The sequence below is a fragment of the Polyodon spathula genome, chromosome 3, assembly GCF_017654505.1.
Source record: "Polyodon spathula isolate WHYD16114869_AA chromosome 3, ASM1765450v1, whole genome shotgun sequence".
NCBI classification, from domain to species: Eukaryota; Metazoa; Chordata; class Actinopteri; order Acipenseriformes; family Polyodontidae; genus Polyodon; species Polyodon spathula.
In genome coordinates, this window is record NC_054536.1 from 19,521,371 (window position 1) to 19,543,362 (window position 21,992).

Here is a 21,992-nt window from a genome sequence, read left to right on the forward strand (position 1 = left end):
CTCTTGAGGTGGTGTCAATGGGCGTTCAAACAGATCAGCAATTAAAATGATAAAATGGTCAATGTTGCTCTGTGTTTCAAAGCTGATTTGTGTTGTGGTTTCTCGGCACTGTTGGTGAATCCAGGATTTCTGGGAGGGATGTTCTGGAAAGGTCCGCTGGTTTGTTTGTTTAGTTTTCTCTTCCTGGATGAGTGTGAAAGGATTCCCCCCTCACTGTGCAGGAGGCGGAAGTGCCTGATCCCTGTGTCCTGCTTCCCAGATTATCACAGGCACTTTAATTAAGGAGTCCTCTTCAGATCACTGTCCACACACAGACTCAAGAAAACAATAGCAGAATTTGCAGCTCTTCCATGTTGAAATTGCAAAAGAACAAGCAAAGTTTCAATCCAAACAGCAGGTCAGCTTCACAATAGGGTAGATCAAAGCATTCAAAAGCCCTGGGAAAACTGCTACAAATACATTCTACTTGTTTGTCCAAGCAGCCACTGGGGAAATAGAAAATAAATCACACACATATGCAGTGTACACCCCGTATATGTGGTTTAACTTATATTATAAAGTTTCTGTTTTTTTCTACCAATTTCATAACTTTCTTAACCACAACTAAATAAATAAATCAGAGCACAAATACTTTTTTTTAGGGTCCTCAATCAAAAAATGGGGACCCTTATGTGCTGATTGGGTCTGTGTGTCTGTCACTATCTACATGGTCAATACAGTAACTTCCTTAACTTTCTACCAATCTTCTCCAAACTTTTATCATACACTCCTAGCCTCTTATAGATGTTTTGGATTGCATTAGGCTATAATTTTATCCAAATATTTTTGTCCTTTCAGATACTGTGCGATTCATATGTGACCCTCTGTATATGCTTGCACTGCTTTTTTGTTTTTATTTATGTTGTCAACTCAAACACACAGTCCTTGATTCTTATGAGTAGCCCTGACAGGCAACAAGCACTTTCAGCTTCTGATCTGCTGCGAGGAACATTAATAAACATGTAACACAGTCAAGGCTGAGATTGTTACAGAACTAGTAAGAAACAATTAAGAAATGTGCCAGAGCTGTTAGGCTCTGCGTATTGGTGATCTTAAGTTAACCTTCTGATGTTTTTTTTTTTCGTTTTTGAAATGGTATTATGGTGGTAAACACTTTGTGAATCGGGCCTTTGTGTTTCAAAACTAGTCATGATCAACTTAGAATTTTAATTCAATGGCTTTTGCAAACATTTCATATTAGTTACATATCACTTGTGTGTGTGTGTGTGTGTGTGTGTGTGTGTGTGTGTGTGCGTGTGTGTGTGTGTGTGTGTGTGTGTGTGTGTGTGTGTGTGTGTGTGTGTGTGTGTGTGTGTGTGTGTGTGTGTGTACAATTCACACGCTCATCTCCAGGTCTTTGACCCTTTTGAAACTGCACTGTCAATCATTGACTCCAGGAGCTGAAGAGCTGGGAGACTGGGAGCAGGAAAGTTGCAACTGGTCTGGGCTAGGCAACGGAGACCTGCATTAAAGTTGGTGTAGCTAAAAAAACAGAATCTGATATTCTAAACAACTTAAGCTTAGTAATTTTACTACCAAGTTTGGGTACGCCATGACTGTCCATTCACTATATTTTCTCAAATGTGCAGTTTTGAAAGAAGAAGGACTCTATGAATAAGACCTAGGAGTTTTTGTTGACTCAGAAATGTCTTCATCTAGACAATGTGGGGAAGCTATAAAAAAGGCCAACAAGATGCTCAGATACATTATGAAAAGTGTTGAATTTAAATCAAGGGAAGTAATGTTAAAACTGTACAATCCATTAGTAAGACCTCATATTGAATATTGTATTCAGTTCTGGTCACCTCTCTACAAAAAGGATATTGCTGCTCTAGTAGGAGTGCAAAGAAGAGCGACCAGAATTATTCCGGGTTTAAAAGGCATGTCATATGCAGACAGGCTAAAAGAATTGAATCTATTCAGTCTTGAACATAGAAGACTACGTGGTGACCTAATTCAAGCATTTAAAATTCTAAAAGGTATTGACAGTGTCCACCCAAGGGACTTTTTCAGCCTGAAAAAAGAAACAAGGACCAGGGGTCACAAATGGAGATTAGACAAAGGGGCATTCAGAATAGAAAATAGGAGGCACTTTTTTACACAGAGAATTGTGAGGGTCTGGAATCAACTCCCCAGTAATGTTGTTGAAGCTGACACCCTGGGATCCTTCAAGAAGCTGCTTGATGAGATTCTGGGATCAATAAGCTACTAACAACCAAACGAGCGAGATGGGCCGGATGGCCTCCTCTTGTTTGTAAAATTTCTTATGTTCTTAAAAACAGCGCATCGGCGCTTAAAACTTCCATTTCTGTGTGCTGGGTCCTGCTTAAAGGGGCAACAAACCGTGGTGAGGTGCAATCTTTTCACACGTGATTGATATATTTAACCCGAACCATTAGTTGTTGTGACAGAGATCGAACGGTTCTTGGAGTTTAGATCTTCCTCCTGACTTGTCAGGGCACTATGTAAAAGGAACGGAGTACCCTTAATTAAATGGCATGACAATTTATTCCTTAGGGTAGGTGGAAGTCAGTCATTTAGGAAGGGGGCTGAGCTACGGCACCCAAGCTCAATGACTCGGACGGGAGACACCGTGGCATACGAGGATTGGGGGAGCGGATGCACTCGTTAACCTAGAGGTCATGAGCGAGGGTATAAATAGGGTGCGTAGTGGAAGTGCTCTGTTCCATGGTAAATGGTTAGTGTTTCAACGTACAAGGAGTCTGTGTTGTCATATTGTGAAACAGTGAGTTTTGTCTTGTTTGTGTTAGTGTTTTGTTAACTGTTGCCGGTTTGTTAATAGCCTTCCAGTAGCACGATCTGGAGCTGTAGCGAAAGCCAGCATAAACCCAGACATCACTTTCACCCCTGCATTTCACAGAGAACTGTAATACACCACTAGCACATATTCACTGTCACTAAGAACTGTGTTTGTGTTTTGTGTTTAGTGTTGCTGTGTTAAACTGGACTTTTACTTGGGATTTACAAATACCGAGTGATACACACCGCTGTATCACTCTATCATTACTATTTACAGGTGTTCGCCATAAAGCTCTGGAAGTGGCTAATTAAATCAATAAACACTCTTGCACCTGGAAATCATTGTCTCTGTTTTTGTATCCGCTCTGCACTTTGCCACAGTTGTACATAAACCAGGACCAGAAGACACAATTGGATGAGATAGAATCCTTTAAGATCCAACCTCGCAAAGTTGCAATCTGCAAAAAAGAACTGGAAGAGCTTAGGTTCATATGTTTTCTTAAGTTATTATTTTCTTATTGGAAACCCATCTAAACATTTTTCATTTTTGCACAGTAATATTGCAGGTTTTCCCATGCTTTGCCAATGGTTATATTATGCATATATAAAGGTTTACATATTGAAAATGTATAAATATTGAAATGGTGTACATATTTTTTTATACACATTTACAGCTAAACACAAATGCAGACTTGTTCAAACAAGACTCCAAACATGGAAGGCCACACTTTAACATTTATTTTTATTTTTCTCTGTCTTTGATCTGAATTAGCTGCTCCTTTGGAAATTGCCCTCATGAACTGCACAAAGTGCAACTGGGAGCAGACTTAATAAACAGATTACATTTGAGTTACTGATTGGCTGACTTTTAAAGCTTGGTAACACTGGTTATTAATAGAAAGACAGTCACTAATCAGTATAGATATATAGACAAAAAACTAATTATGTAATATTTCAGTTGTATCAAGTATAAGGCACATTAGAGATCAATTCATTATTTCACATTGCTATAATAACCAATAATAGACCAATACAAAATGGATAGTATAGTAGTTTAACCTGAGTGCTTATGGAAATATACATTAATGTTCAACTATGTAGGCAGATAGATAGCCATGCCTTCCCTGTGTACTCTGAAATCAGGGCATAGAGATGAGATCCTCTCATCATAACAAAGGGTTGTTTGAAAGACAGCCACTAATCAGTACCGATAGCATAAAGACAAGAACCATTCAATCCCTCAATGTATAAAGGTAACTAGGGAAATGCGTTGGGACTGGGACCAAGAGGCAGAGCAACAAAATAAAAGATTAGAAACACACACAACACCACACCACCATGTTCTTATCTCTTATCAGGACAAGCTACATTATCTTTCTGTGGAAGATTTTTCAGTTCTTTGCTTGTATTTTATACATTGTTTTGGAACATAAAACGCTAGACGAGAAAAAGTTTCTACTGCTTCTGTTGCATATGCACCCTGGAACAACACCTAAGCGGTAGACATACCTATTGTGGAGTGACCAGTAACCTTCACAGGAAGGGGCAAGTTGGCTTATTTATCAGCAATCTTGACTGTCTCTGCAATCCAACCGGACAGCCTCTGCTTAGACAGGGCTTTACCGTGGGCCTTAGTTCCGCTGCAGATACACAGCTGTTCAGATTGCCTCCAACTTCTTGTTCTGTCAACATAATACACTAATGCCCTAACAGGGCAAAACGCATGGAGCTTACGCTCCCTATTCGACTGGAAAGGGAGGGGATGAAAAGCCTCCAGCTCCACCGATTGGTTGACGTTGAAGGTCGAAATACATTTGGGCAAGGAAGCAGGCAGAGTTCATGCATTCATGTGTTGGAGAGTCAGCGCAAATGAGCCAGTCATCCATATAATTAACACTCTGATTCCCTGGAGTCTCAGAGGTGCCAGTATAGTACCAAGAGTAAAAACCAGACTTCAGTTCGAGGGGGTCTACCACTTGGATAGCCCGTCTCAGTAACAGGGTAATCACCTCTTGGGACACAACCAGGGCGTTGTGAGTGTTTGTGAACGTGGTAGCCGAGCCCAATCGAGCTGAGCACCCTGATGTCATTGGTGCATTATTGGTAATGTGCCAGGTGGTCCTGAGAAAAGGAGCCCTGGGCCTGTGGCAACAAATCCTCAGGGCTCCTGAGCCACAGTAAGTTTGGCTTACGTCTTCTGAGCCTGCAAAGGACAGCGATACTGGCGGGGCACCTCACTGTAATACAGTAACAACACGTACAGTACAATACATACTATATATGCAACATAGAAATGCAGACACTATGCAACTCCAGCCGGAGTGAATCGTGACACAGAGAGAAGAGTGAAATGATCCGCGGGGGGGTGGGGGGGTTGGGAAAGAGGTGCAGGCAAGCCGCAGGCTCCCGACGGGCCACAAGGCAGCATATGGACTCAGAAAACACTCACAACCTCAGAAAAAAGCTAAAATGATCAAATAATTCAGCGATTAAATCGACAAGAAAACATACATTCAAATCAGGCTGAAAATAAAATGGCGCTGTTCAACTGTCATCACAGAGCTTAGTCTCAGCCAGGAGGGGCGGAGAAGGGCATGATGATGTTGCTGGTCACTGAGGGACAGCTTTGGTAAGTCTCAGACTTTTCAGGTAAAGTTAATCCATTATGTAATGGATACATTTCATACTTGAAAGGGAACTCAAGAAACAGTTTTAGATTTATTTTTAAATATACTGCATTGTAATTTTTTTTTAAAAATTAAAAATTTAAGTTCAGGAGAAAAACCCATTAAAACAAGTATAAGAAAGTGGAACCAACAACAATGCTGCTTATGCTTATAAGTCAAGAATGTAATTTAAAACCTTAGTCAGCATTTAGTTAAAAGCTAAATGAAACAAGTTAATAGAAAAAAAGAGGTTGGTGCTTAAGTTAACAAAATAAATCAGCTGTGCTTTTGCAGAAAGATAGATACTGAGGGAAAGCTCCTGAGATCTGGAGATATTGAAGTCAATCAAAAAGAGTGGTGTTTCTGTGGCCTTTTTTTCTTATTCCTAATACATTTAGTTCTCAGAAAGCCAGCAGCTTCTTCAGAGATATTTCCTCAAGCAGGAAACATCTGTCTCTATTCATCTCTTATTTGGCTAGTATGGTGCTTCTTTGTCTTAGTCTTTTTGTCGTGTCAGTTGCCATGTGATCGCAATCAGCTGTCAGCTTGTTGTTAAACTTCCTCGTAGGTGCCGTTGTAATGGAAGGGCTTGTTGGACATGCAGTATCCCGCCAGCTCAGGAGTCCACCGGTCCGTGTCTACCTTGGAGAAGCTGTCCTTGTGCGGCCGGACAATGACCGTGTCCCTGGACGCGACGGAGGGGTCTTCGTTGAAGAAGTTAAAGGGTCGGAGGAAGAATCCGACAGAGTTTCCCGGGGTGGACGTGTTGGGAATGTCCTCGGAGTGGGGGATATGCAGGAACCCCACTGTTACCCAGGCAACCAGATCCTGCAGACAGGGACAAGCAAGCAGAGGAATGAGGAAGGCCGGTGCGTCATATGATACCGTGAATAGACAATTTTGAAAGTTAAATAAATAAAGTTATAGTTAAATAACTCTGTTAAAGGCATATGTAATACAGACCTGGTGTAACTTGAGTGAAAAAATACTATAAAAAATAGGTCTAATTACATAAAGGTGATTATAACTTACTAAATTAAAGCAGTCATGTCTTCTCACTACAGCATTATTTAGCTAAAGTTCATCTGAAGTTCAAATACAGTTCAGGACAGTTTGGACACACAAAAACATTAAATATATTTTATTCTGTAAAATGACAACATCATCCACTGGGGAATCTCTTGCTAGTGATTTCTTACAATTTAGGTGTAATCTGGAAATCCAAATCCTGCTGCCAACTCCTGTGAGCTGGTGACCAGCATTATACTGCTTTCTCACTGGATACCCAGTGGGTATACAAAAGGTTAGCAGGTTTATGGCGTTTTGTATAGTAGAAAATCTCTAGATTCATTTTTCTGGACCCAATTAACCAATCCTCAATCAGCCTCTGGTATCAGAGAGGTTTGGGACCGTAAACAATGACATATTAAATGTCCATACAGTTACCCCAAAATGGTCCTTGTTAAAGATAGTTTGGGAGCAGAGACAGCCCCAGTGCTACTTCACTTCCCAGTATTCCAGTCAGCCAATAACCCTCATGCTAGCATCAACAGCCCTCTAACCCCGCCCTTATCCGCCTCCAGCAGCCCCAAGACTTTAATACATGCAAATCTCTGATCACCATAAAATACATAGCAGGCAATCGTCTCACTAAGCCAACAGACAAGGTGTCACTTATTTACATTTTAAACACAATTAGTTTTTATGCAGTATGCAGTCTATTTAAAAATGGCCACATTAACAAAACCAAAGGTTACCGTTTTGTCTATATTTTCGTTGTTGCTAATGTAATCTTCGAAGGACACTACTGGCTCCCACGGGTCGTTCTGTGTGTAGATGGTGCTACTCATCACTTCGCTGTCCTTTTGGCAAGTTACTGCCAAGGGGTACCTGCACAGGTCAAAGCAGGGTGAAAAAAGGGGGTCAGAGAGTGAGAGAGACGTTGAGAGAGACATTGAGAGAGGGTGAGAGAGAGTGAGAGTGTGAGATCAAGGGTAAGCAAGAGGGGGGAGAAGGGTTGAGAGAGAGGGGGTGAGACAGAGAGGGTGAGATTGATGGTGTGAGGTGAATCAGTAAAAGACTGTGTTAATAAGCCCCAAGTCATGTACTGCATGGTATACTAAATGCAGTGAAAGGGCAAATTACTGCAATGTAAAAGCAAGCACGGGTTAGTTTCAGTAATCTAAGCAGGATACACTGATGTGAAGTGCAATTTAATTGCAGCTAAGTGCAATGAAGCTGAAGTTTAGCTGGAATAAAAACACATCATAAGAGCAGTTTAAAATTGAAACCAAAAGCCCATTTGCCCACGGTCCGCAATAGAATAACTGGTGAAACTAGATCAAATGTACATGTATTGTAGTTACCCTTATAAAAGTTTATCATGGTATTTTTGCTCAGTATGCTTACTGTTTTATTATGCTTTTCCCATGATAACAGGCATTTACCATAGTGTATCCTGGTTTGCCGTGTTTATTAATATGCTTTACCATACATCTCTGTGCTTTATAATACTTACCTATGCTTTAACATGCTATATTACGGTTTGCTATATTTTTCCAGTTGGAAACTTTTAGAAGGGTAATACTGCAGCTACATTGTAGCTTTAATAAATGCAGTGGTGCAAAACACTGGCCCTGGAGATGCATTCCAGTCCAGAACTTTACTCCAAGCAGGTCATAAATTAGTTAATTTAACCACTATTTTAGGATCTGACTGGAATAAAGTCAAGGGCCGGGATGGCTCTCGAGGGCCAGAGTTAAATGTATTTTACACTTACAGCACAACAGTTTTTTCTATGGGACCAACCAGATTTGTAATGAAAGTAAAAGACTATAGAGTTTCAGCCTCACCTTGACCAGGTAATGCCAACTTCCTCCTTCCAGCTACGCGGCAGGACGCTGTCAGCGTGGGAGTTGAACTGGATCCGGTATCCCCTGTGATGGCCCCACCTGTTCTTCTTGGTGGGGTTGTAGAAGTGCAGGTATCGGGGGAGGCGTTTGCCAAAGGGGAAGGCGGCCTCCCTTTCGGTTGTCCTCTGAGTGCGATGGAGCCGAGACTGAACGATGGAGTGACGAGGACTCCAAGGATTGGTGAAGTTCTCGTATTTCAGCTCTATGGTTTCGAAGCTGTTATCTCTACCTGGAAATTGATAAACAAATCAATAGAACTTAGCGAAGGAAATAAAAAAAAAAAAATCCTATTTTCCACAATAGCAGACAAAATAATAATAATAATAATAATAATAATAATAATAATAATAATAATAATAATAAAGAAAACAATTGAGTGCGAGCCAATCTGCTTCCAGATCTAGCAGGCTTCTATTTTGTACAGATGCCCGCTGGAACGTTGAAGTGGTTAACTGTGAATTACATTTTAAAATCAATCCGCGCATTTTCCCTTAACATTCTAATCTACAACTAATCTGTTAACATAAAGAGCTACTTAAACATACTTTCTGACGCTGGTCTAGAGACAAGGGAAATCATGTCTGTGTCAGGACACCATAATGAAGCTCAATTAGCAACTACTGGACAGCAAGTCAACAGGAAAGACACGATTGGTCCACAATTCTGTCATTGGCTGGATCCAAACAACACCCTCCCTCAAAAATAGCCAGTCAAACTCCCAACCCTGTTAAATTATAATAAGAAAGAGTAAGACCCCAATAAATAAATGTTAGCAGCAACAATAATAATAATAATAATAATAATAATAATAATAATAATAATAATAATAATAATAATAATAATAATGTTTTCTCTACGTGTATGTCGTTTTTATATTCTAATTATGTTAGGGACTGTTTTCCTCAGCGGAATGTTAACTGGTGAAATATCAGAAGTTCAAGGTAAATATAGGTTTTAAAGTTTTTTTTTTAAAGAGAAAATGAAGAAAGAAATCCTTTTCCCTCTTGATGCGGGCTCTACAGTGTGGTAGATGACCTTGACTTTTGTTAGTGCCCTCGCCACATGGTAGAGCCTGCATTGACGGGCTCTATCGCTTAATTATAATATATTTAGCTGGGCATTCTATAGACATTTAAAATTGTATTCAGATGAAACATTATTGAAAAAAATTAATGTTTAAAATGATATTAATTTAGAAAGTGAACCTCTCCTTGACAGATCTTACCTGCAATGTCCAGGTCCACCTTGTAGTTGACCAGGTGAGTATGCAGGTTGCCCAGAACATAGCTGTGGACCCTGGCCCCGTGGTTAAGCCCCTCGGAGGTGAAGAAGGTAGTGTGGATGTACCCCGTGGCACTGACCTTGGCCTCCACCACCCCATTCTGGTAGAACAGGAAATCCCAGATGTAGTCGTAGTTATAAACGGTGGATGTGGTCCGGATCACCAGCACGTTGTTCTCCAGACCCCCGTAGAAGTTGTAGCCGCCCTTGAAGTTGCTGTTGAAGTGCCTTCTCAGGGGAACGCCGGTGGTCATCTCGAAGATGCAGAGGGCATTCTTGTACCGCACTGGCCTGTCTGTGTCATAATAATGGTACAGGTCCACGAACGTGGCAATGTCGGGGCAGTCGATGCCTGAGGCCAGCTCGTAGGCCTCAGTACCCATACCCCAGCCTCCGTCAATGTACTTGGTCTGCATGGCAGCTGGCGTGCTCCCTGAGTAAAAGGCCACCGCCTCCTGGAGACTGATCTCGTAAGCCACTCTCTCCCCATTGAATCGGAGGTCAAACAACTGCAGACCGGCGGAGGAGCGCACCCGGAAAGCGAAGGACCAGCCCGCATACTCCACGAAGTTTCCTTCCACCCGGTACCGTGGTCCCTGGGGCTGAACCAGTTTGGGTCCCTGAACGTTGGCACGTGTGCTGCTCTCCCCGCGGGGGATGTATGTGGAGTACAGATCGTCATCATCATGGTCTGGCAGCGTCATCTTGGTGACTTCCCCTTTCTCGTACTTCTCAACCAGTTCCTCCACGCTGTCAAAATACTGGTCATTATACCAGACTTTCTCCACCTCCCACTCGGTTGGGTCCAGGGACTTGTGGTTGAGAAGGAGCTCAAAGCCAATGGGATGAATGAAGTAGCCCTCCACAAACTTCTGAAGAACAAACCAGGCCCTCCTCTCTCCAGACTCTAGGCCCCGGGGAGCAACATCAGAGAAGGTCAGGCACCTGTCAGTGCAATTGTGGAAAGAGAAGCCAGAGGTCTCTACTAGAATCCTGTACACCTTCTTTGTGATCTCCTGCAGCTTATTGGTGATGTGATAATACTCTGTTTGGCTGGTGGGCCTTGACTCGAACTTGGGAGTCTTACCTGCAAAGGTTGTGTGTTTGTAATAGGTGGGTTTGGGCAAAGGTCCCACAATATATTCAGTGATGTTGGGGCGCAGCTGGTCACCGAATGTCACCACCACCCTAGCCTCACGCTTAGGACTGGTGCGTCCCTGGTCGAGGGTTTTCAGAGCATCGCCCTTCTTGGGAACGTGCAGCTCCATCAGGAAGATGCTGTTTTTCTTCAGGGTCTCTCTGCGGGCGGAGGAGAGGCGCAGCCGTGGTTTAGACATCAGGAAGTCTCGCACTGCTTGCATCTCGTCGGCGGTCAGGTCGGCAAAGATAGAGCCTCTTTTGCCCGCTGGTTCCCTTTTCTGGTGGCAGGTTGCACCAGCAGTGCTCACAGCAACCAAGAGGATTAAGAAGTGGCACCACATCTCAGAGCCGATACCTGGAAAATAAGAAGGACAGGGAAACAGAGGGGGAGAGATTGAACACATACATGCAAGAGCTTCCAGAAGAAAATCATCTCATTTAACTCTTCATGCAGATTAAAGAAACACATTGGAGATTAAAAGCTTTCTACGGTATACTGGGTTAACATATAAGAAATGTACATGAAATTTACATTGAATAATTGCTAGAATAATGAATATTCACGTAATGGATCATATAACTAGAACAAAAGAAGAAACAAATTTAGTACTGATAAGTATGAAAGAAAGAAAGAAAGAAAGAAAGAAAGAAAGAAAGAAAGAAAGAAAGAAAGAAAGAAAGAATAAAATTATGTATGTAAAAAATCACCAATTGTTGAGCTGATGAAAAGATAAAAAAGATGCAAAGTTGGGTTCCTGTTGTTTATAACCGGGTTGCATTCAGAGTAAAACGACTGTTTAAGAGCTGTGGTCTCTTCTTGAACATGTGTCTGCCTGTCAAGGCTGTAGGTGGCAGCTGTCTGTCTATCTCCTATTGCCCCAGTTCTTGGGACATGTGTCTGTCTCTCTCCGTATCTTTCTTTCCCTGAGAAATTTTTGAAGTTACTGCTGGCTTAAGAGCCTCACTCATTCCCCACTAATTGGTGTTCAAAACACCTGACTTGTAATAAAACTGACATCAGTGCAAACTTTGCACTGAACAAAGTGTTCTCTGCTGGGTAAATAATTAATCCATTATCAAGTTATTTTACTGAGATATATGTGTGAAAGGTGCAGTCATAGTAAAGTGAGAAACATGTTGGAAATAAATAAGCTTTCTGTTAGAGCTCATTGGTTTTTTAGTGTTTGGCCCACCAACAGACTGGAGTTTTAACCTGAGAAGTGTGGATCATCCTCAAACATTCTCAGCCATTCATTTCAGATGCCTGGCATGGTTTCAAGATCTATGCATGAAAGGTTGTAAATACAAACTTTTTTTTTTTCTAAAAGCATTAAAATATCTTTATTTCTTATGTGGCGCCTGTCGTGTCATTTTAATTTTTACTTTAAAAAGCACTGACAAAAATAATAATATATAAAAAAAATGAAAATAAGTAGTATAAAATAAGATGATATATATTCCCTTTGAAATACATATGTTACATTATAAAAATGTGTTTTAAATCTTACTTTAAAAGCAGTAACAGATGGTGCCTCCCTTACAAATCATGGCAGATCATGCAACAACCTTGGGGCTCTAAAGGTGAACGCTGTGCCACCTGCCGCCTTTCTCTGTATCCCTGGAATACTAAGTAAACCTTCACTCTGTGATTTAAGACAGCGACTAGGGATCCCTGACTATAGGAACGTATGGGGAGAAGGCCGTTTAAAGCTTTATAAAAGTTAGAAGCACAATTTTAAAATCAATTCTAAACTTTACAGAAAGCCAATGCAAGTTACAGGGTTAATGTGTTTGTGCTTTTTTGTTCTAATTAAAACTCTGGCAGCACCATTTTGCACAAGTTGCAATTGAGATAAAACAGAAACAAAACTGTGGCAAAGTGGTTTGCAGTGTGCAGGTGTAGAGATGATTACGAAACAGAAGACAGACAACAAAGGTCATGATCCAAACTGAAAATGTTTATTTATAATCCCGTTCTGGCGACTGCAAAGAATAATCCCAGGCAATATACAACAATGTGTATTGCACTGTTTTGAAACAACGGGTTACAGTCCCAAAATAATAAACATAGTTCAAAGGAATAAACACAGTATAACACACACAAAGACACACACACGATCACAAGCCCAGAGTGAGTGCTAAAGTACACTTTATTCGTGCACAGTGGTGAAGTGTTCTCCGGGTTTGGTGCTGGCCTGTAGCGACAGCTCCGGATCGTGTTCGCCGTCTAACAAGAACAAACAACTATAATTAGATACGACAAACAAAACACTCACGGTTATTTTACAGTTTCCCTTTCTTCGTTCAACCTTAACCATAACAAAAGGAACAGATCACCTAGCCACTTCCCCTTTTGTAACATCAGTCACACCCCCTTGGTTAGCGAGTGCAACTGTTTCTCATCCAATCCACGGTTACCACATTGCTTCCCTCCTGGGGTGATGACTTGGTGTACTGTAGCTCCGCCCCCTTTCTAGATGGCTGACTTCCACCTTTCCCTTGGAATGAATTGTCAGACCATCTGGTCTGTGGCACTCTGTTCCCTTTACACAGCACCCTCACAGGTCGGGAGGGAGATTTAGATTCATTCTTTTTCTTTCTATAAGTATAAGAACCGAGGGTGAGTCCATATCGGAAGATAACAGCACATCTGACAAGTGCAGTTTCAGTACTGTGACCCGGGCGGAAGCCTGACTGTAATTTCTCATATATATATATATTAATATATATATATATATATATATATATATATATATATATATATATATATTATATATATATATATATATATATATATATATATATATAATGTGAGCAGGAAGAGGGTTAAATTCCTCCCTGCCTAAAAACATGTGTTAATTGTTTTTGTTAATTATTGTTAATTATCATCTGCACCTGGCTAGCATTGTAAATTAGAGTCAGATGCAAGGTATTTAAGGAGAGCAGTCAGTCTGCTCAGGGCTGCTGCTGTATGGAGAGCCCGCTTGATATATGCCATATAACCTCAATAAGTATCATTCTAAATGGCTTGCATAAATTAAATGCCATGATTGGCTGAACAAGATCACATGACAGTGCAGTAAAACTTGTCTTAAGCGCAGCTAGGGGTGAATTTCCTTGGATTTTTTAAAAAATTTAATCCTGATCTCTTTGGCCACTCCAGTAGTTCCTGTAAAGAACCCGGCTGAAGTATCAAGTTCAATGGGTCTGCAGAATCTAAAATCAGGGTGTAATCAGGGTGTAATCAGGGTGTAATCAGGGTTGTGTTGGATCTCCACAACAAAGGGACACCATATGACAAAAAAAAAAAAAAACATAGGTTCATATTTTATAGAATATGGTATAAAAAGTTAACTACGTTAGTGTAATTGCAGACATCAGTGTGTATCATAATACAGTGGATGGCTTTGTTCAGGTTGATTGATGTGACATTATGTCATTACTGCCTAACTGACTATCTGATTTGATTCTGGAGAAGTTAAATCAGTGTTGAGAAGAGAAGTAGGCAGCGCATTTGAAGGAATAAAAAAATAAAGGTGTAGAGCGTGATTATTGGACTAGGGAAACAGTGATTTATACACCAGTGTATTAAAACATGTAAACAAACAGTTATATGTGTAGTATTTCAAACTCCAGTTGAATAACAACTACTCAGCAGCAATACATTTTCCAGCAAACTTGTAGCTTCCAAAGACAAAGTATAGGAACTTTTGTGCACTGGTGGAAGGATATATTACACAAAACTTTAAAGTTTAAAATGTTATTGTTTTTCTTTTCTTTTTACAATGCATCCAGGTGCAGATTGGCCTATGTCTTACCACACAACCTGCCGTGGGTTATTGCTTAATTACCGTGACTTACTTTTTCTAATTTGTTAATTCTCATTAACACCATTATTCATTGAAACGTCATATATTATACTTGGACGCTCAGATAGGAAATTGACTACATGGAGCTAAAATATGAATCTGTAGGGGGAAATCAATAATTTTAGAAGGGGTACATCATTTCTATGTCTCCCCTAACTCTCCTGCACCTCTTTGAGTTCTATTCTACAAGTCAACATGAGCTGTGTGTGGTAGCCTACAGTATATGAAATACACCTTTTTGCAACTCTGAAGATGGAAAAATAATATTATCATATTTTTTCAATGATGTACTGTATCAGTTAATAAGCAGGATACTGTAGAGAATGCAGTTATCTAATAGCAGTGCTGGAAATGAATGTATTATACATAAACAGGAGCTGTGATTGCGGCACTATGTGAAAAATGTATATTTTTGCAACAGTTTTTCATGTGCTCTTTGAAGGATTACTCCTATTTCCCCAGTCAGACAAGAACTTTCTTGGTATCAAAACAAAGGTAAGCAGTTTAAGTTTAGTCACATGTAAAGCTGCTTTTCTGTTATTTCAACTTGGCTTTTAGTTTATGTGCCATGTGTTCAGAGCGAGAGGGAGAAGCCCTGCTGGGGTTGCCAGTCCTGCACCATGTGGGGTGGCCTGCCCTGCCCTGCTGCCAGCATTTCCGTGCCGGAGTGCCCTGCGTCGCTGTCAGCATTGGCGCTGCCAGCCTGATCCTTGCTGGCAACATGTTTGGAGGAAGCAGCCTTTCACTGCCAGGATTGCAGCAGCTGAAGGAGCCAGCCTGTGCGTTGTCAGCTGGCTACTGAGAACATTGCTGCCCGTGGGAACCTGATGCCTCCACTTAAAGGGGTGGGTAGCTGTGGAGGTCAAGTGTGCTCCACACGTGAGGGGAGGTGTGTGGCAGGGACAGGGTTAATGTCTCTGCCAGCAACCACAGGTATGGCCACTCTCCAGTTAGTGCAGATTGGTGCTAATTGGGAAGTGGCAATCTGCATAAAAGCAGGCAGAAAGCTTGAGAGGAGGACGTAGGTGAACGTTTTTTTTTTTTTTTTTTTTTTTTTTTGTGTTGCCATATTGTTTAAAACGTTCAGTGAAGGCTCTGCCCAGCCTGGACAGTTTTTGTGGTATTTTGTTTAAACATTTATTTTGGCCCTTGTGCCCTTTTGTTTGTTGTTTTTTTTGTGTGTGTGTGTGTTTGTTTTAGCTCTTAAACTGCAGCTTCCTTGCCTCTGAGTCTCTTTCTTGACGCAGCCCTGCTACACAGATTCTTTTCAAATCATTATTCCCAAGTGTATTCTCCAATATGAAAAATTGGACTCCAAATTTCTTTTTTTTGTAACATTAGCAAAATAGGTCAATTTGCAATTCTAATGAATTTAATAAATCTAGCCCTTGTGTCTATATGTACTATTTATAATGGTAAATCCAATTAACATAGAACATATATTCTGTTAGATTTAGATATAACAAAATATAGTTGATGAAGCCATCATAATAAATACAATATTAATCAGATAGAAATTCAAAGAAATAACAGTTCCCAGCTTGGCATAACAGCAATGTTCACATAATAAATTATTGTAGTCTGCATTTGGGTCTATTCTGGATGTCCATTGTTAATTTATGTACAGGTATACTGTCGATGTTGCAGGTAGGAAAAACAAATATAATATCCTTAATTCTCTAAAGACACCTCTTTCTGATCTGCAAATTGAACAAGGCATCATCTACCATTTTTGTGTAATTGCACAACATTGTATTTAGCGTACCGTTACATTTAAAGAAAAACATACATCTAACTTTGCTGTATTTTGTAATGACGACATGTGGCAAGTTTGAATGTTTTGAATTTAAGTTTGGCAGGGACGGGGTTAAAATCCCATTTATGCAAATCCACGTGTGGAATGTATGAGTCTTGATTTGATAAATTGATTAATTAATGAGGCGCTTGAATGAAGCATGGGCACCATACAGAAGAGTGCCCATATGAAAACCCCGACATTGTGGAAGCATGCAGAAAGGGAGAGGTTGGGAATGCAGTCATTTTTGCCTGGTTGCCCAGCAGCCACTGTCGTCTCCAGTGCTAGAGAGGGAGAAACCACTGCTGATTGAGGGGGAGAAGACATCTACAATCGACTCATCCGGGGGGTCTAAGCTCTCTGTGTCACACACGTACACAATATGGCCCAGTGGTAACAGCTGATGGGACTGGAAGGGAGGCAGTGTGGTCTAATGATTAGTGCTGGGACTGGAAGGGAGGGAAGCAGTGTGGAGCAACATTGTTAGATGCACTGTGAGGATTAAGCAAGATTTAGCAACGTCGTAAATAATTTGCTTATCAAAGTTCCAACCAAAGTACAAGATACCAAAAAATAAGAAACTAAAAGATGTTGACTGAGCCATTTTTATGATATTGCAGATAAAGTGTATAGTATTTATCCTAGACTCTATGGTCTGCGCATGCAGATGCTCCACCACCACTATCGGAGTGCCCTGCGCTGTGGCCGGCGTCATCACTGCCGGACTGCTACAAGCCGCTATTACTGCAAGAGAGTCCTTTGTAAGTGATGCCGTCAACAGCAAGCCCTGGGCTTACACTATCGCCAAGGCAACATCTGAGGTGGACTGCAGAGAAAGGACAGAAGCCCACGGGTCACTAAAGGGGTAAATGGTCGCCCCTTTCAGAACCATCACACCAGACGACAGCGTTGAGGCCAGCTGGCACCAGAAGGCAGTGTGTCCAGGTTGTTTTGCACAAGGTGGAGGCATGTGGCAGGGAGGAAGCCTGTGACGGAAACATGAGTTCTGGTGATAAATCTTCCTCCGACCTGTGAGGGCGCTAAAGAATGAGAGGAGAAGTATCTGGAAGGGCTGGCCTGACAGTTCGTTTCCGGGTCAGGTCAGCCTGGAAAGAAGCGAGACTCTGTTGTAAGACCGTATTGATTTGAACAGTAAACGAGAGGCAGCTGCAAGTAATAAGGCAGCTGCAACCGTTTACCTAGATATCATGCGGGATTACATATAGGGGCCAGGGTAACGCTGATCTTTTCCTTCGTTTGGGTAACGTGAGGAGAGAAGGACTGAGAGAGGAGCTCTCAGAGTGTATTACGTGTTGTGTGTTGTCTTTGTTTGTTTATAATTGTCTGTCTTTTTCGCACCACTAGACAGTTAACGCACACCTCAGGAGCTGTCGCCACGTAAAGCACTATCCGGAGCACCACTGCACAGAGCACCTGCACGTTTGAATATCACCCAGGACTGGTGACCATGCCTTTGTTTATGTGTGAAACTGTACTGTGTTCTTCACCATCCCCACGCTTTACACATTGTTGTGTACTGCCGGGGATTTATTATTTGACGGTCGCCAGACCTGGAAACAGCACAAATAAACACTTGTTCACTGAATCACTGTTGTCTGTTCATCACTCCTGCATCGCATCACCGCTACACCTGTTCCCCTTACCAAACACTTTGCCACAAAGCCCTACACATGTAAATAGTGTGGTTTGGTTATAAAGTTTGAATATTTAAAATCCCTTTCCTGCAAATCCACGCAAATGGAACGTGGCTAGGTCTCGCTTGATTAATTGATGCTCAAGCTCCAGCAATATGGTATCCTTTTATGATAGTTTGTATCAAGGAGTTTGTAATTTGTGTTTGTTAAATCTTTTTTTTTTTTTGTTCCTGCATTTTATTTTGTTTGTTTTGGAAATAAAAGTGCACATTCATGCTTGAAACGGCAGCTTTTTGTCTGTGGGGTCTACTTTCTGCCGGCCTTGGCCACAATGCTACCCTTTCACATGGCAACATGAATGAGAATAATTATAAAATAATTAATTAATTAGTCCAGTATAATTATCTATTATACTGCATGCACAGTTTGGCAGATTGTTGTGTGCAAATACAAAATGGGATGAAACCAGAGCATGAACATTTGAACTTGGAAAACTATTCAGGTTACTTAGCAACAAGACCATAAAAAAAAAATCTGAAGAAAAATGCATTGAATGATTTAAAAAAAAAAAAAAATGCAAACACTTCTATAAAAGAGTTTTCACGGTAACTGATCAGTAGGTAACCTACAGTGCAGTGTGACAGCAGTTACGGTACCATGCTGTAACGGGTGTTCCGTTACTGTGGGTATCCACTGAGAGATGAGAGAGACACAGAGGGTTTTAAAACGCTGCTAAGGCGTCCAAGTTTTATTATTTTACAAGGGGTTGCAGGCAGTTGCAGTGGTTACCCTAGTGCGGAAGGATACATACATACAGGTACATTAATATATGCAAAAAATACAAAACAAATACTGTACAAAAACAACTACAAAATAAAAGGTGACCAAGCTCGGGCCGTGCGCTACTCCCACTACACAGGGAGGTCCCGCACAAGGAACCTTCTTCCTAACAAACTAAATATACTCTGGTAGGATTAAACTCCCCTAAAATAATCCCTAGCTAAACTTTGCAGTTATCGCGGCTAAAGAACCCTGGTATACACACAGTCGTTCTTCAGTGGTGCTTGGTTTTGGTCACGACCCCGGTTAAACACACAGGGGTCCTATCTTTGGTCTCACTCATCCTGGTTCTGATACGCAGCCATAAGGTATTCAGTTTATAGACCAAGCACAACACCAAACAGCACAGAACAAAGGACGAAACCAAAAACCAAGGGCTGGCTCTGCAGCCCCTTTTTAAAGCCAGGTGACCAGGGTTAATTGATTGTCAGTTCATCAATTGACAACTGTCCATCTGCTGCATAAATTTCTATCACTTTAACAGGGAAGGGAGTCTAACCTCCCAGTCCTGCCATATCTAATCAAACAAAAATACATGTTGTTTACAAACCACCACCAAACCACATTTCTAATGAAACACAGCTATATTTTTCTCGGCCCTGTCACACATGCCTACCTGGATACTGGGAACCTTTTAATGGGGCCCACTGAATGATGTGAGATATCAAAGAACAGTGTATGCCAGAGTCCCATTAAAGAGAATCACGTCAGTGAAAAATGTGTCTTGTTCAAGGGCTCACCCAATCCAGTGATCTATAACACAGGATAAGTAGCAATTTGCAGATGACAAAGTTGGGGAAAGTGGCTGACACGTTATGAGTTATGTGTATATGTTTAGGAGAATAGAAAGGTTAGTGGATACTTCATCAAAGTTGTTAAGATCCTAACAGGGGTCAACAAAGTCAACCCAATCATAATTATCAAATCAGGGATCAAAACAGAGATCAGGGCACAGCTCAAGGTGTGTCAGGGTCCTTGATTGAGGATTGAACCCGTCTCCAGGTTCAAAGCCAAACAGACACAGGCGCCACTTTAAATTACCTCATCTAGAATACTGTGTTTAGTTCTGGTCACCTCGCTACAAAAAGGATATTACTGCTCTAGAAAGAGTGCAAAGAAAAGAGACCAGAATTATTCCAGGTTTAAAAGGCATGTCATATTAAGACAGGCTAAAAGAACTGAATCTATTCAGTCTTGAACAAAGAAGACTACACGGCGATCTGACTCAAGCATTCCAAATTCTAAAAGGTATGGACAATGTCGACCCCAAAGGCCTCTTTCAACAGGAAAACAAGGACCAGGGGCCACAAGTGGAGATTAGATAAAGGGGCATTCAGAACAGAAAATAGGAGGCACTTTTTTTACACAGAGAATCATGAGGGTCTGGAACCACCTCCCCAGTAATGTTGTTGAAGCTGACACCTTGGGATCCTTCAAGAAGCTGTTTGATGAGATTCTGGGATCAATAAGCTACTAACAACCAAACGAGCAAGATGGGCTGAATGTCCTCCTCTCGTTTATAGACTTTCTTATATTCTTGTGTTCTTATTACTCAACTGATTCAGCAATCAGAGTGGGTTCATTGGAGTGAGAGAGAATTGGAAAGACTTTCAAATTAAACATGTACAATGACCTTTCTAATGCATGCCAGTCACTTTTTTACTAGTAAGAAATAAAACCTGGTGCAAGTCTGGATAGTTGTGTAATTTGAATACAGTAGCTGATCCTAAACATAATGAATGATTGATAGCAATGGTAAGAGAGCTTCATGTGGCAACCAAACGGGCACTGAATTGATGTCTCGAAAAGTAGGCCATTGTAGTTCATTTATTACCTTCTCATTCAATAAAAATGAAAAACTGTGTCACACACGTACACAATATAGCCCAGTGGTAAGAGAATATTTTTATAAAATATGAACTATTCCAATATGCATGTTAAAAATGGTATGTTGTGTAACTCAACATTTCTATAGTAAAATGTAAGTGTAACTTTGTAGATTTGAAAGAAATATCTTTATCATACTTACCCTGGATGTATTATCAGTTGTGATGTCTGCTGCAATTTTTATAAACAGTCTATTGTTCTCAGCTGAGAAAAAACTTTCTGTTTTGCTGTTGTTTTTCATATGTGAAAGAAAAAAAAAAAGTCTCAGTGGAGCATCTTCTACACTTTCTACAATGTGCCCAATCCCAGAAACACAACCATTGTTCGGTAACAGATTTCTTTATTTTGTGAATTTCCATGAGGAGGTACAGCATGCAGAGAGTGGTCTCTGTGCAGAAGAAAAGGGTCCATTCAATAATATAAATTAAATAAAACTGCACAAATAGGAATATATACTTCTGTCCCAAGTTAAATTGTCCGTTGTGCAATAGCTCAGAATCAGCTTGAAGCAGGTAGCAAGCTTGTTCCCAGAGGTTCCCGTGGCGGTTTGAGGTAAAGAGACATCCACAAACAATCAGATAATTATTAGAGGTGTTTAAATATAGGTAAAACCCTTAAAACTCAGACAAGAGAAACTGTACCCCATTGGGTTAAGTACTGTGAGGATGAAACACGAAAAGGAATTTTGTCAAAAGAACAAATGTAATTAAATCAAAAGGTAAATTACCAGCATTTATTATATTTTATCTATAGTGAATTTTGGTGGTTGTATCAAATGACAAACACAGTAATAGAGTATCTACTTATCAACCATAATTTATGATGAAATTGGGTGATTTTTTATTGGCTAAACTCACATTTACAGCATAGCACATTGGAGAGATAACACACAGACAGAGTGTAATAGTCCACCTTTTGAGGAATGTGACTAGAGTTCTGCACAGGTCGTGGACAATTTAAATTGAGCCAGTAATGTAACGGGAATACACTTATAAGAACATAAGAAAGGTTACAAACAAGAGGAGGCCATTTGGCCCATCTTGCTTGTTTGGTTGTTAGTAGCTTATTGATCCCAGAATCTCATGAAGCAGCTTCTTGAAGGATCTCAGGCTGTCAGCTTCAGCAACATTACTGGGAAGTTATGCGCA

The 21,992-nt window shown here is 40.8% G+C and overlaps 1 protein-coding gene across 1 annotated transcript; it reads right to left on the reverse strand.

Moving 5' to 3' along the window:
• Positions 1-3,522: 3,522 nt before the first annotated feature.
• Positions 3,523-11,792, reverse strand: LOC121312820 (amiloride-sensitive amine oxidase [copper-containing]-like). Its single transcript, XM_041244619.1, has 5 exons — positions 11,507-11,792; positions 9,603-11,153; positions 8,318-8,606; positions 7,223-7,355; positions 3,523-6,293 (listed from the first exon to the last, which is right to left on the reverse strand). The coding sequence occupies exons 2-5, from the start codon at positions 11,137-11,139 to the stop codon at positions 6,018-6,020; spliced, it is 2,235 nt and encodes a 744-aa protein (XP_041100553.1). The 5' UTR covers positions 11,140-11,153; positions 11,507-11,792; the 3' UTR covers positions 3,523-6,017.
• Positions 11,793-21,992: the final 10,200 nt, after the last annotated feature.

Bases quoted from the DNA above. Each gene is read 5' to 3' on its own strand.
- LOC121312820 (XM_041244619.1), bottom strand. From the start codon at position 11,139: ATGTGGTGCCACTTCTTAATCCTCTTGGTTGCTGTGAGCACTGCTGGT. The intron at 8,607-9,602 runs GTAAGATCTGTC...ATCAATTTCCAG, and splicing joins GGTGGACCTGGACATTGCAG to GTAGAGATAACAGCTTCGAA. The intron at 6,294-7,222 runs GTAACCTTTGGT...CCCTGTCTGCAG, and splicing joins ACGAAAATATAGACAAAACG to GATCTGGTTGCCTGGGTAAC.